Source organism: Diceros bicornis, chromosome 18 (genome assembly GCF_020826845.1).
Source record: "Diceros bicornis minor isolate mBicDic1 chromosome 18, mDicBic1.mat.cur, whole genome shotgun sequence".
In the NCBI taxonomy this organism is placed as follows: Eukaryota; Metazoa; Chordata; class Mammalia; order Perissodactyla; family Rhinocerotidae; genus Diceros; species Diceros bicornis.
Genome location: NC_080757.1, coordinates 6,154,805 through 6,170,862, shown reverse-complemented (window position 1 = coordinate 6,170,862; position 16,058 = coordinate 6,154,805). Strand labels below are relative to the sequence as shown.

The 16,058-nt window shown below is 42.6% G+C and overlaps 1 protein-coding gene across 5 annotated transcripts in view; it reads left to right on the top strand.

Moving 5' to 3' along the window:
- The window catches only part of ARHGAP44 (Rho GTPase activating protein 44), a 177,690-nt gene that overhangs the window by 127,600 nt on the left and 34,032 nt on the right, over positions 1-16,058 (top strand). For all 5 annotated transcript variants that reach the window (XM_058559685.1, XM_058559686.1, XM_058559687.1 and 2 more), the window contains exons 8-12: positions 7,360-7,428; positions 9,424-9,505; positions 9,948-10,075; positions 13,419-13,530; positions 13,967-14,048. In XM_058559685.1, the coding sequence (XP_058415668.1) occupies positions 7,360-7,428; positions 9,424-9,505; positions 9,948-10,075; positions 13,419-13,530; positions 13,967-14,048 (473 nt within the window). The remainder of the gene's footprint in view (positions 1-7,359; positions 7,429-9,423; positions 9,506-9,947; positions 10,076-13,418; positions 13,531-13,966; positions 14,049-16,058) is intronic.

The window sequence follows — 16,058 nt, the reverse complement described above, 5'->3', positions numbered from 1 at the left end:
CTTTATCATTATGTGTTGCCCCTCTTTAACCCTAGTAACTTTCTTTGCTCTGAAGTTTGCTCTGTGTGAAATTGATACAGCTACACCCACTTCATTTTGATTAGTGTTAGCATGGTGTAACTTTCTCCATCCCTTTACTTTTAATCTATGTGTATCTTTGTTTTTAAACTAGTTTCTTGTAGACAACATATACAGTCATACATTGCTTATTGATGGGGATGCATTTTGAGAAATGCATTGTTAGGTGATTTTGTCATTGTGCGAACATCATAGAGTGTACTTATACAAACCTAGATGGTATAGCCTACTACACACCTAGGCTATATGGTACTGATCTCAGGGGACCATTATTGTATATGTGGTCTGTTGTTAACCAAAACATCGTTATGTGGTGCACGTCTGTAGTTAGGTCTGGGTTTTTGATACACTCTGACAATTTCTGTCTTTTCATTGGTATATTTAGACCATTGATGTTTAAGTGATTATTGATATAGTTTGGATTAATAGCTACCATATTTGTTACTATTCTCTGTTTGTTGTCTTTCTTCTTTATTACTGTTTTTGTTTTCTACATTTTTTCTGCCTGTTGAGGTTTTCATTGAGCATTTTGTATGATTCTATTTTCTCTCCTTTCTTAGCATATCAATTCTACTTCTTTTTTTACTTTTTTAGTGGTTGCCCTAGAGTTTGCAATATATGTTTACAACTAATCCAAGTCCACTTTTGAATAACACTATACTGCTTCACATGTGGTATAAGTACCTTTTAGTAACAAAATATTCCTAATTTCATCCATTTCACTTATATGTAGGCATACATAGCACATGTGTGTGTGTGTGTACACATACGTACATACATAGTTGCTATTATTTTGAACAAACTTATCTGTTAGATCAATTAAGTGTGAGAAAAATGAAAGTTTTTATTTTACCTTCACTTATTCCTTTTCTGATACTCTTCCTTTCTTTATCTAGATCCAAGTTTCTGACCTACATCACTTTCCTTCTCTCTGAAGAACTTTTAACATTTCTTGCAAGGCAAGTCTATTGGAGACAAATTCCCTCAATTTTTGCTTGTCTGAGAAAGTCTTTAGTTCTCTTTTACTTTTGAAGGATAATTTTGCAGGGTATAGAATTCTAGGTTGGTGGGTTTTTTCTCTCAACACTAAATACTTCAGTCCTCTGTCTTCTTGCTTGACTTCTTTCTGAGAAGTCAGATGTAATTCTTATCTTGGCCCCTCTATAGGTAAGATGTTTTTTCCCTGTGGCCTCTTTCAAGACGTGTTTTTTTATCTTTGATTTTTTGAAGTTGGAATATGATATGCCTAGGTGTGGGGTTTTTTGTTTGTTTGTTTGTTTGGGATTTTTTTTTTGGCATTTATCCTGCTTGGTGTTCTTTGAGCTTCCTGGATCAGCGGTTTGGTGTTTCACATCAATTTGGGGAAATTCTCAGTCATTATTGCTTCAAATGTTGCGTCTCTTCCTTTCTCTCTCTCTTTCCTTCTGGTATTCCCCTCATGCATATGTTATGCCTTTTGAAGTTGTCCCACAACTCTTGGATATTCTGTTCCTTTTTCCAGTCTTTTTTCTCTTTGTGTTTCAGTTTTGGATTTTTTTTTTTTTTTTTTTTTTTTTTTTTTTGTGAGGAGATCAGCCCTGAGCTAACATCCGCCAATCCTCCTCTTTTTTTGCTGAGGAAGACGGCCCTGGGCTAACATCGGTGCCTATCTTCCTCCACTTTATATGGGACGCCGCCACAGCATGGCTTACCAAGCAGTGTGTCGGTGCGCGCCCGGGATCCGAACCAGCGAACCCCGGGCCACCGCAGCGGAGCGCGCGCACTTAACCGCTTGCGCCACCGGGCCGGCCCCTCAGTTTTGGATTTTTTGTTGTCCTGTCTTCAGACTGAGAGATTCTTTCCTTAGTCATGTGCAGTTTACTGATGGGCCCGTGAAAGGCATTCTTCATTTATGTTGCAGTATTTTTGATCTCCAGCATTTCTTTTTGATTCTTAGAATTTCTATCTCTCTGCTTATATTATCCATCTTTTCTTGCATGCTGTCTGCTTTTTCCGTTAAATCCCTTAGCATATTAATCATAGTTTTTAAAAAAATTCCTGGTCTGATAATTCTAACATTTCTTGCCATACCTGACTCTGGTTCTGATGGTTGTTTGGTTTCTTCAGTCTGTGTTTCGCTTTTCAGTATGCCTTGCAAGTTTTTGTTGAAAGGTGAACATGATGTACTGGGGAAAAGGAACTATGGTAAACAGGCCTTTAGTAATACAGTGGTGAGGTGTTGGGGAGGGGAAGCATTCTGTAGTCCTATGATTAGGTCTCAGCTTTTTAGGTAGGTGTGGGCCCCTGGACTATGAACTTCACCAATGCTTCTAACAGTTTTTGTTTTGTTTTTTTCCCAGCTTCTCAGGTTTTTTTTTTTGTTTTGGATGGGACAGGATGGCTAGAGGGCAGGAGTTGGATATTTCCCTTCTCCAATGTGTGGAAGGCTAGAGTCTGCTAGAACTGAGTATTTCCCTTCCCTCAGATCAGTAAGGCTCTGATAAAACCTCTGTAGGTTATGCTTGGATAAAATAATTTCTCCTGAGGGTAGGCTTTGTTAAGAGGAATACAGTATTCAAGTGTATTTCACAATAGTTCCATTTCCCTTCCCCTTGCTGAAAGCAGGAGAGGATTTTCTCTGATATTCACTGTGAGAACTTGGTAGAGCTCCTGGAGGTAAAACTCACAAAAGTGTGGCCCCTGCCCCGTGCCTGACTCCCCTTAGAGTTGTGTTTTTTTTTTTTGTGAAGAAGATTAGCCCTGAGCTAACATCCGTTGCCAGTCCTCCTCTTTTTATTGAGGAAGATTGGCCCTGGGCTAACATCCGTGCCCATCTTCCTCTACTTTATATGTGGGCCACCTGCCACAGGGTGGCTTGATAAATGGTGCATAGGTCCGAGCCTGGGATCCAAACCTCTGAACCCCGGGCTGCCGAAGTGGAGCACACAAACTTAACCACTACACCACCAGGCCAGTCCCCCCTTAGAGTTTTAATTCTCAGACGTACCCACACTGAGCCCCCAGCAATGTGTCAATTACAGTTCAGGTTTTCCTACTCAGCACTGGTGTCTAGGAGGTTTCAGCTCATGGATTTCTGCTCTGGTATGTTGTGATTCTCATATTCACCTGTGTGTCTCTCCAGTTAGGGGGGCCAGCGATTTGCCGTGTGACCTCACTTCTCTGATGGATCTAAAAAGAGTTGTTGGTTTTTCAGTTTGCTCAGCTTTTTACATGTTGTTAGGACTGAGTGGTGACTTCTAAACTCCTTACATGCCAGATTGCAAACCAGAAATCACCAATAAAAATCAAGGTTTTACTTTCTACCAAGAAAGAGTGTTCAAGAGACCAGTGTTTATAAATATCTTGGGACTTTTTTTTAACAATAGAAATATTTAAAATCCTACAATAACATCATGCAATGTAGGATAATTATAAAATATGACTGAAGAAATCAAAGACTTTATAAAATTGAGAGATGTTCCTAGAGGAGAAGAGTCAATATTGTAAAAATTTGAATAGCCCCAAATCAATTTGATTAGAACTGTGGTAAGTTGATATAATTGTAATAAATGTTTCAAAGGGTGATAAAAGGTTTCTAAAGTTAATGTGGGAAAATTATTGGAGCTTTGAATTACTATCTCTTAAAATGTTTTATGAGTTATGTAATTAAAATATAGGTAGTATTTAAAAAAAAATAAATCAGTAAAAAACAAAGAATACATCCCAGCCAGAAGAAAATCCAAAATGTAAGTATATGAGAAGTTTCATCTGTGACTTTTCCAGTCCATAGGGACAGTCTATTCTATTCATGAACAATTCTGAGACATTTAGTTAGCTCTTTGGGAAAAAAAAATTCTGTAAGTGATACTAGTAACAAAGTAAATTCCAAATTTATTAAAACGATTTAAATGTTATATTCTCTACTAAACATATTTATGGATATTTATATTGTTGTTTGAGAAGCCCTAAGCAGATTATCAAAGGAAGAAATCATAAAGAGAAAAATTTAATAGATACTACTACATGGAAAAACTATAAAAAAATGTGCAGTACCAAAATAAAAAGTTGTAAATAGTATCAAAAGGTAAATGGCAAATTGGGGAAAATACTAGTAGTATTTGATAAAGCCAATAGCCAATGGTCTCATCAATCTAAAGAACTCTTACAAATCTTATAAATAAGAAATAGATGAAGACTTCTGTAGGAAAATGGAAACTCGATGTCAACAAGGAATTGATGATGGATGATACAAATAGACTATAAATCTAAAAGAAAGTTAACCTCTTCATCAAAAAAATGCATATTAACATATTATTTAAATTTCCTCAATAAATTTGATAACAATTAAACAATTAAGAGGTTATTGTGGAAAACAAACAAAACACTTTTGGGTTACTCCTTATAGTATAAATGAATTTTCTGGTTATTTGGCAGTATTTATCAAAAGCCCTAATGTCTCAACTCAGTATTATCTTTCTAATATTTTTAAATTTTAACTATAAGGATTTATTTAACCAAAATTAATTTTAACTACAGAATTTATCCTAATGAAATAATCAAGAGATGAGTGCAAACCTGTATAAACAGATACTTATTCAAGTGTTATTATAATAGTAATAAATTAGAAACACTATGTCCAACAATAGAAACACAGTCCATCCACATATTAAACATCATGTGACCATTAGAAAGCATGTTTATCTGGGAGTAAATGTGCTACAAAGCAATCTGGTCCTGCTTTTTGTAAACCAAGCAATCATACAAAACATGCAACTGATTAAAATAGATACAAAATGAGCATTCCTCACAGCATTTTTAGCGGTTATCTCAGCGTGATAAGGTTACAGGTGAATTTGGTTATTTACTTTGTATTTTTCTGAGTGTGAATTAGTTGCAAAATCAGAAAACAAATGATTTTTAAAATTACATTAGGGGCTGGCCCCGTGGCTTAGTGGTTAAGTGGGCACACTCCGCTACTGGCGGCCCGGGTTTGGATCCCGGGCGCGCACCGACGCACCGCTTCTCCAGCCATGCTGAGGCCGGGTCCCACATACAGCAACTAGAAGGATGTGCAACTATGACATACAACTATCTACTGGGGCTTTGGGGGAGAAAAAAGGAGGAGGATTGGCAATAGATGTTAGCTCAGAGCTGGTCTTCCTCAGTAAAAAAAAAGAGGAGGATTAGCATGGTTGTTAGCTCAGGGCTGATCTTCCTCAAAAAACGAAAAAATAATAAAATTACATTAAACTCTGGTGACTGTTGATGAAAGTTTTTTTCTCCTTGTAAAGAAAATTCGCCAATGATTTAGATAAATAGATATCTGGTGTATAGTTTCCACGTATTTCTTGCTTGCACTGTGGCTTATGTGGAATCCATGTTGTTAACTTAACGAGACAGTAATCTCATTGCACCTTCAGAAATCCTTTCGTGTTCCTGAGCACACATAGGCGGTCTGCCTTCTCTAAGATCAGCTGTTGGCCAAGCTCGAGTGCTGAGTCCTTGAAAGTGTATTAGATGCGGCATTTAGTCCGCCAGGGGAATCCCTTCCTTTCCTCTATCTGCTGAGCCATTTTTATCGTTCGACCCTTTGTTTTTCCTTGACTTGAATATCTCCCTCAGGACTGCCAGGCTGGTGGTGAATGTCTCCTGAACAGCACTGCTGCAGGAATGGCAGACGAGGCTGGTTCCTAACAAAACCACTTTCTCTTGAAACTCTGATATACTCGGCAGCCCTACAGACATTCATTTTTAGGGGAGCCCTGGTGAAGGGGAGTTGAGGGGTGTGGTCGTAGAGCCCATTTTATTCTCAGGGAAGGTTACCACTGCTGAGCCTCCACTTCTTCATTTGTTCTTTCAGCAAATAGTTATTAAGCCACTATCATCTGAAGCACTTTTGAGACAGTGGAGGACAGACAGGTAAGATCCTTGAACTCCCGGGAGCTACTCATCTGAAATTGGAAATTCAACACTTTCCTAAGAGTTAGATGAGAATTCTGTGTGACATTGTGCCTGGCACCTAGAGTATTCTCAACCAGTGTTAATTCATTTTTTCCCTTTCTTCATTCTCTGAAATGGGACCAAGCGTAGCATTGACTCATCTGTGCTTAAAGCTCTCCAGAGAGCAGATTTCCCCTTAACTCTGCACCTTGGTTCTGTTGCCTTGTGTACATGAACTCTTGGAGGATGTTCCGGGCAATGGCTTGCCCATCAAGGATACTGGAGAAGGAAACAGATTGCTCCTCACATCCCAGTGCTGTCACTGAGAAGAGGCTTATTTGGCAGCTGGAGGGGCTGAAGGTTGTGGGGTTGGTGCAGAATGCTTGAGGTTCCATGAAACAGGCTCTTCCTGAAGCGTGTAGTTACCTGCTTTAATTCATTCAGCATCTTGATCAGGTTTCTTGTGCTGTCCCATGTTTACCTCCACCCGAATATTGTAGACTCTTCTCTCCTCAACTAAGCATCTCTTCTGAAGTCTCCTACCCGAGGCTACTGAATAGGGAGGGACTTTAGAGATCATATGACTTGTACAGACAAATTCAGAGACGTGACATGCTCAAAAATATGGTTAGTGACAGTCTACATCCTGCTCAAAATGTACTTTTATTATACGTTGCTATGGGTGTTTCTTTGGAACTGAGAACTTCTCAGACAACACATTCCAGATTCAGACCTGGCGTTAGGTCATTGCCCCCTATCCCGTGGAGAGCTGAATGGCGAAGGACTTTTCACACTGTGAGGTTGTGTGTGGTGTTGGATGAGTCCAGGTTTTGCCAAGGTTTGAATCAGCAATCTTGCCCCCGCCCACCCGTCTATCCAACTTCCCCCAAATTAGCGTGTTTTTGTCTCTTTTCCTTTTGCTTGTGACCAACCAGTCAGTACTGAGAACTAAGGAGAAAAAGCAGTAGATGATCAAAGAGAAGAAATGGCAGAACAAGGAGAGCAAGAGCAGTTTGTACTTGGAGGTTGCTTCAGAATGGTGGCTCGAGCTGCAGAGATGTACGGAAGTAATTTGCACGTCACTCCCCCACACCAGCTTTCCTAACTCTCCCCGTGGCCCCTGTGTTCACATCCTTGGGAGAACTACTGGCATAGGTGTTCTTTTCACACTTACTCATCCTCTCGCGCCGTGGTTGGGAAACGTGGAAAAGTCCATGGGCAAAGTTTATACTATGTCAAGAATTATTAAAAATGAGCTTAAACAGTGGTTAAGCCTCTTTCTTTTCTCATGTCTAGACTCATGCATTAGCTACTCTCTATTGTTTTATGTTTTATCTTGATTGTGCATTTTACCTTCCACAGGACCAGCTCTCGGCTGACATGTACAGTTTTGTGGCCAAAGAAATTGACTATGCAAACTACTTTCAAACGGTAAGCGTCCAGAGAGGTGTGAAACTGCTTAAAGTCTGTTCGGCAGAGTCGTGGTGTGGACAGGGAGGAATGTAGGTGTGGAACTGAGGGCCCCTTGGTTGAGCATGTCATGGAAAAGAGTGGGGCTTTGACTGTTCTACCTGTGAATAAATCCTGCCTTCTATTTCTCCTTGTACGGATTTCTCCTAAACCTAAGAATAAAACTTAACTCTGTTTATGAAGATTCTTGCAACTCACTGATCTATGCAGTGGTTCTCAACCCGGGGTGATTTTTTCCCTTCTTCCAGTGGTCATTTGGTGATGTCTGGAGACATTTTTGGCTGTCACCATGGGGTGGAGGTGCTACTGGTGTCTAGCGGATGGAGGTCAGGGATGCTGCTAAACATCCTGCAATGCACAGGACAGCCCCCACAACAAAGGATTATCCAGCCCAAAATGTCAGTAGGGCCAAGGTTGAGAAACCCTGGTCTGTCCTAAACAAGGAGCTTGGGAAGAAGGATCAGAAGAGAACCCCGCCCCCAGCACATATTTGTTTTCAATCTAGATTTTTGCCAAAGACAATGACAAGTAGATAAACGATGATTGATGTGGCCTGTCTGCCTGTCTCTCATCAATAAGAGCAGATTTAGAGAGTAGACATACAGGATCTGAGTCATCCTTACTTGAATAATCTGGTCCAAATGATTAGCACCCTGGCTCTTTACCAGGGTAAATGCAAGGCAAGTCAAAAAAAAAAAACTTGAGAGAAAAACTACAAGTTAAAAATACAAGTTCACCTGCTTCTAAAGTTGGGAAGAAAAGTCAAACCTAAAAGTTCTTATTTATGGTCAGGGGAGTGATGGAATGATAATGAAGGAAGGTAAAGAGAAGAAAAAGGAGGAGAAATCCTGAAAAGTTTAAAATGCTTTGATGAGTAATGATAGAAGAGCTGTGGGCTATTAGCAGTCTTCCAATATCACTGATCCAGAAGTTCAGATGAGTACCTTCTACCCTGAAAAAGAGCTGATATGCATTCCTTGCATTCCAAAACTTGGAAGGTTTATCTTAAAATAGTAATATTTTTTTCAAGTATATTCCATTGGTTTTATTTGTGGAGATAATTTTTAATTTTAGGGTTTCTAAAACTAATGAAATTGTTGGCATTCCAAGCTTTATTAGACTCCCTAATTGTCATTTGTGTACCATTTATTTCTATATTCTGATTAAAAAAAAAAATTCCTTTTTAGTTTTACTTGGGGATAATAGTATCTACCCTCCACACCAGGCTTTTAAACAGTGATTCCCTCCCTTTCCCTCATACATGCCCAATTTTCTTTTGGGGGGTGGGGGAGAGATTCAGAAAATAAATGAAGTAACCATTGTTCATGCGTTTTCATCTGCTCTTATCAACATTTCAGCAGCTTTTTTAGTAGTGGGATTGTCAAAATAGAACATCTTGAAGGAATTTGTTCTTTGGACTATGTCACTATAAGCAAAGCAATTTTACCGCCCAAGGTACTTGGAGAGGATTGTGGATCCAGCCGCATGTTTTCTGATCAGTTATATATTAAGCTTATTTTGCAGAAACCAAGATACATACAGGCTAATGGCATTTAGCTCTATCTTATAGACAAATGCATTTCTAAGTGTGTTTTCCAGTTATATTTTCCCATTGTTGTACTTCTCTTTGTTGACTTTTGCTTTGAGGATAGGGTGCTCATTAAGGGAAAGTGGCAGTGAAGGCAAGCTCTCTAAGGCAGGCTCTAGCTCTGGGGTGGTCCCCCATTCCTCCATGATTTTCCTGTCTCCCAAATTTCCACTCGTGGTCACTCCTTTGCTGCAGGGGCTAAGGAGGAAGCGTGCCCATCATTTTAGGTGGATTAAGGAGGGAGCAGGGGACTCCATCTCCTTCCCCATGAATAAGGCACCACCTTCGTGCAGAGTGCCCACATGGCACAGCAGCCTGTGCTGCCCATCCTTTGGCAAAGAGTAACGCCTGCCCTTGTGTTTTCTCAGCTAATAGAAGTGCAAGCTGAATACCATAGGAAGTCGTTGACACTCTTGCAGGCTGTGTTGCCTCAGATAAAAGCACAACAGGGTAAGTGCAAACCTTCCTTGTGGGGGGTCTTGGGGGGGCCTGCTTGTCTTCCCAGGTGAGGCTGATCCCCTATGCTTTGCTCACCCTCAAGCTCTCCCCAGCATGGGCACATTTAGATGAGCCGCTAGAACTTCATAACCTGCTGCCTTGATCCAGTTGCAGGGATGCACAACACACTCACACACACTGCCCCCTCAAGGGGATGAGTCAGGGGGGTGTGCATGGATGTGTGTGAAGCCCAGCAGCTCTGGAAGCAGCTGGTTAGCGATCTGCTCTGCCCAGTCCTCTCCGTCAGCCCGTAAACCCCAAGAATGGAGACTCAACTGGGCCTCCATGTCTTTGGTAGTCTTAGGAGAATGTGTGTGACCAGAGGAGGGAACTATACCAGTGTCAGTGGTCTTCACTAACTGCTGACTGACCCCTTTCTTGCTCTGCCCCTCAGAGGCCTGGGTGGAGAAGCCTTCCTTCGGGAAGCCCCTGGAGGAGCATCTCATGATCAGCGGCCGGGAGATCGCCTTCCCCATTGAGGCCTGTGTGACGATGCTGCTCGAGTGTGGGATGCAGGAGGAGGTGGGTCTGGACACAGCTGGACCAGCTGAGCAGGTGTTCCGTGAAACAGAGCCTGCAGGGCCTTCTCTTCTCCTCTTAGCATCGCCTCCCTGGCTCCTGCAAATCCAAATGTATTAAGATATGGTACAGCTCCCTGTCGTGCGGGACACAAACTGGCCCTGCTCTCTCCCATGAGTCTTCACTTCACAAGGAGAGTAGAGGATTGTGGGAGACTGATTCAGCTGGCCACGAGGAGCTTATAGCCACACTCCAGCCATTCTTTCTTCGTATTTAACAAAATTTGGGCATTCTTTTTCTTCTCCTTCTCCTCTTCCTCCTCCTCCTTCCTCTTCCTCTCCTCCCCCTCTTCTTCTCCCTCTTCGTCTTCTTATTCTTTTTCTTCCTCTGCTCCTCCGTCTCTCCCTCCCCTCCCCTCCTCCTTCTTCCCTAATTTAAAAAATAGACCTTTCAACCTTTTGATCATAACTCTTATACAGAGATCCTGAAAATATGATTGCTAGAGATGTTAGAAAGTATTTTTTAAGAGCCACGTATAAAAAAGGTCTACGTTAAATTGGTGACTGTTGCTTTACTGCTGTGTAAATCATTTCCTGGGAGATAGCCCTCATCTTTGCTTTCTTATATAGGCTATTTACAAATCTTTACTCCATCTCCCTTTGATCCGATCAGCCAATCAATATTTATTTAGGGCCTGCTATGCATTTATTATTGATCAAGTATAAAAGAGTGAGATGGAGGCTTATGAGCTTATTGCAGGAAATGAGTCTAGCATCTATCAAACAAACCTGATTAATCCAAAACAGTCTAAATCTTTAAGTAAGCACTAGGTCCTGTGGGGCAAACTGTGAGGGCTGCGGAAGAGAAGGAAGCCAGTGAACAGTCAAATGGATGTTGGCTGCCCCCTACACACCAGCCCTGTTTTTCATGCTGGATATTCAAAAGGAATGGGAATAAATGTTTTTTTTTTGGCCACATTTTAAGTGCCAGCTATTTTCATGTATGTTGTCAATTAACATATGAGAGGGTCTTTACAGTCTCTGCGGGGTAGTTCCATGGAGGTGAACTGGGCCTTTTCTTTCCCCGTCATTTTCTTTTTTATTATGGAAAAACTGAAACACATAAAGATAAGATGATGATCCTCATCACCCAGCTTGTGGTCAATCCCATTTCATCTCTGCCTCCATTTCCTGTCCCCCTGACCCCTGCGTTGGATATTTTGAGGCCAATCCCAGACATTCTGTCATCTCATCTGTCATACTTCAGTGTGCGTCTCTAAAGATAAGGAATGTTTTTAAATATAACTGTATTATTATATACAAAAAGTAAAAGTTATTAGTGTCTTCAAACGTCTGATCAGTATAGGCTGGTTCTTGGAGAACAGGGTCTCTGACGTCCCCTGTCTTGTCTTGGCTCGTCCATCTGCCCTTTCTGGGCCTTTCCGCCTCTCGCCAGACCTCACTCCCTCACTTGCGTTTTCCCTACTTTGCATCAGCTCTTCTCCTTTAGGAACAGATCTGCTCAGGTTTCCCCTAGCCTAGAAAGATGTCCTCTCTCAACCCAGCGGCAGCCTCATCTTCCTTCTCTAGCTCTTTGGTTTTGTTTCTTGTGCTACCCAATTCTTAATAATTCTCAACATTTGCTGTCTCTGCGTCCTAACCACCCCTCACTTACTCCTCTTCTTCCCACAGTGTCACTTCTGCCCCCAGCCCTGGAATAAGCCCGCCTCCAGTGACCCCCAAGGACCCCCCCGGACTGCAAGTCCCACGACTTGGTCCAGCCGCCTTGGCCAGGTCGTGGCCTGTGCAGTTCCTAACGTAGCCATCCTTGAAAACAGCGCCTCCATCCCTCAGCTCCCCAGTTCCCCTCCTGCCCCCCTAAGTGGCATCGGGATTATCTGTTCAGCACCACCGTCCCGGCCCTGCCTTTCTCTCTCTCTGATCTTTCCTACAGTGTAGTCATCCTCTCCTAGAGCTTGGCCTCAACCTCAGTGAGGATTCGGGGTCCTTACTCTCCTCCGGGCTCTGCTTCCATGTTGGCTGCCATTTCTTCAACATTTCCATGCAGATTTTCCTCTAAGACCCTGAGAACTGGGCTCACTGGCTATTTTAGCAATCCCTTCCTCCTCCTCCTCCTCCTAGTTTTTATATGTCACTCAGTGCAGTAGCCTTCTCAGTTGCACAATCAGAAATCTATGGGCTTCTATTTGACAATCCTACTTCCTTCTCCCTGGCATTGTTCATCACCAAATGCTATTGTTCTTCTTCCACAGCTATGGCATGCTTTTATGAGGATGTAAATCCTTTAATGTGTGCTGTAGCTTATTCTCTTTGTCATAGCAGCCTTACTTATACACTCATCCAAACATGTTTATGGAGCTTCCTCACGTAGACGCCAAAGAACTTCGGACATCCATTTATCTGACATACCCTATACTGAGAAGGGGGTTAGTGATCTTAGCAGGCCAGAAACTCAGTATTCCAGACCAGGAACATTTTCTTCCAAAGGAACTTGGCAGTCTGGCCATAAATAGTTAAAGGAGCAAGGAGTATTCTGCCAGCCTGTGTCAGTCTGTGGGTTGCATCACAGAATGCAAGGAGCTGAGAAGGTGAAACAGAAAGCAATAGGTCTTCAGCCCATGTCTAACTTACCCATGACTCGGGGGTTCCTTTCCAACTCTGACTTGCATTCATCTCCTCTCCCACACACCCTTGTCCTCTTCTCTTTCTCTTCGGAGCTCACATTTGCTCTACAGGGTGCAGTGGTTCACCTGGAAGAGGTGACAGTGATTCAAAAGTCACTCTTAGAGTGGAACATGGAGAGGCTGAAGGAGGCATCGCTCCCTCACAGATCACACCCAGTCTGCCCTTCTGCTGATGAGGTGGACTTTCTTTGGTTCTCAAAGTATAGCCCTGTGCCTCCCAACATGCATAGGCACACAGACACACATCCCCTGTAGACTTTTTTACATCCAGCTTCCTAGACCCCTAAGTCTGACCAGGTCTCTCAGATTCTTCCCCAAAATATATCTTAAGTACACAGAACAAGAAGTCAGAGTGCCCAAGGTACATTTATCCAACGAATACTCACTGAGCCAGAACGATGAGTCACCCATACCAGGCACTGGGGACACAGCAGTGGGTAAGGCCCAGTTCCTCCTCTCAGGTCGCTTATGTGTAAAGTAGGAGACATTTAGAAAACAGGCAGCTACCGTGTTGAAAATGGTGTTGCGCAAAATGCATCTAGGAGGTTTCGGAGGAGAGGAGGGGGTAGACTTTCAGTCTGTTGGCTTTGCTTTTGTGCCTTTGAGTGCAGGGCTGTCCACTGACCCTCTGTCCTGTTGTAGGGACTCTTCCGAGTGGCTCCGTCGGCATCCAAGCTGAAGAAGCTGAAAGCTGCCCTGGACTGCTGTGTGGTGGATGTGCAGGAGTACTCGGCAGACCCTCATGCAATTGCAGGTGGGCACCCACACCTCTCAGCAAGGTGCTCCCGTATGCTCTAGAGGCTATGGGGAAGGATGAGCATGGAGAGTGTGTGGCCACGTGTCAGGGACACTTGAGCCAATGGCTTCCCAACATGATTCAGATGTGTCCGCTCAGGGTCTAGTTTTAGGCCTGGTGGCTATGGCCCCTTGAAGGAAAGCTTCTCCAGCGTGCGAAGAGCAGATGAGATGATGGTGTGAAATAAGAGGGGGGAGGCCACTGTGATTGTCAGCCCAGGGTCCCGCTGCCATGCCAGGGCCTCGGATCCATTCACGTGGAAAGCCACCATTTGATCTTGTCATGTGGGTCAGGGAGCCCATCCTCGATGTAACCCACATGGGTGATGCTGCCTGGTGGAACTTGTCTCTGCCATGTCATAATAGCTCACAGCCAGTATTATATTCTTACCCAGGAGCTTTGAAATCTTACCTCCGAGAGTTGCCAGAACCTCTTATGACCTTTGAACTCTATGACGAGTGGATTCAGGCTTCCAAGTGAGTACACTATGTTTTGGAGTGCCTTGTGAGTTGGAGTTTATTTGGAGGTATTTATTGAAATTATGAAAGCATGTAACCTATGATCCAGCCACTCCATTTCTTGGTATCTGTCATGGAGAAATACTTACACATGTGTCCAAGAAGCATGGCCAAGGTTATTGATTGCAGCACTATTTGGAATAGCAAAAAACTAAAAGTTATTAAATGTTCATTGGTGGGGGATATGGGGAGCAGCTAAATAAGCTATGGTATATCTAAACTGTGACATACTCTACAGCAGTTAAAAAAATAGGTAGAGCTATTCATGCTAACATGAAAAGGTATGAAGATTTATTGCTGAGTGAAATAAAGCAAGTTAACAGGACACATATGATATTCTGTGTAAAAAGAAAAAAAACACCCAACGTACTCAAAACAATGCAATTTTAGTAGTTCCTCTGTATATGTGTAAATGCATAGAAGAAGGTTCTTGAAGGGCTCACACAGGCTGATGGTAGTGATTCCTTCTGGGGAAAAGAATAGGACAAGGGAGTGGTCGCAGGGGTCTATTACACTTATCTGTAATAGTTAAAATATTTTAATAACAACTAATTAATAACTAACATAAAGATATAACATCTGGGCAGTGGACACTGTTCCACCCTCCTGAAGATGAGCCTGAGGGAGAGGGCCTCAGCCAGGAGGCGAGAGGAACAAGGCCCAAGCGGGACCTTGCAAAGCAGGTGAAGCCACAGCCACGTCCCTTTGTGACTCCAGAGCGTGGTTCCTTTTTGATCCCTGGCTTCTCTCCTCATTTGATGCATGTATTAGGATTGTGTTATATATTCCTTTTGGCCATTAGTAAGAGCTATCTTAAGTGAAATGATATTGTTTGGAGGAATCCAGTTTTACTGAATAAAGGGACGTGGCTAGTGAGGAAGCAAGAGAATTGTTGCTGGAGAGAGGGTGGTAGAGATGACGGTAGAGATGGTCCGGGAGGAGGAGATGAAGGAGGGGTAAGAATGTTTCATGAGAGCAGGACTGGAGCAGATGGCTGCGTCAGCCTGGTGCACGTGGAAGGACATGATTTCTCAAGATCTCTAGTCTTGGGGTTTAGTCGTAAAGAGCAGCCAGCTAGCTTGTCAGAAAGAACACTGGAGTGTGTGTCTGCTTCTTTAAGAACTGCGGGCTGAACGAGAAGCCAGCTGACCTGGAAGTGAAGCCAGGTTAGTATGTGTCCAGTTGGAGAAAGCTGGCTCCAACCAAATTGTACAATGCTATTTTATTTTTCCAAAGTAGAATAGAAATTATGCATTTTGAAAGGGCTGGCTGAATATATGGCGTCGTTATATCTCACTGTGGAGAGTGAGTGTTGAGTTCCATGATGACATTAAGAATCGTAAGTGATACCATTTGTTGAGTGTTTATTAGAGACTCAGCATGTTCTAAGCTCATTATATGGTTTCAACTCATCTAATTTTACAAACACTATTTTACAAATTTTACAAATCCACAAGTGGATTGTGCTGTTTCCTCCATCTGACAGATGAGGAAGTTCGGTCGTAGAACAGGTATGTAATGGCAGGTTATTTGCCATCTATAAGTGACAGAGTGGGGACTTGAATCCAAGGAGTCCGGTTTCTGAACCCATGCACGTAGCCACAGCACCTTATGCCTTTCTAGAACAACACCATGGTCCTGGGGAGGAAGATAAGTGAGAACATGTCCTTTGATGGAAACTGTCCCTTTTATTTATTGAATATATGAGTGATCTTGATATAAAACTAGAGAAAGGGAAGACAGCCTGGTGCTTCAGGTTCTATCTGAGAGACACTCCTCCCACCTCATTTGCAAAATTGGGTCTCCATTAGGAAATAGGAATGATCTCGATACCTCAAAGAACTCAGTGTCTTTGAACCAAGGAAAAGCAGAGACTTATTTCTGCCCCTAGAGGATGTATTGTGCCTAAAGACTCTGGAAAGGATGGCGGCTGCTGTTAAGGTCACAACCTCTAAAGAAAGTAATTTT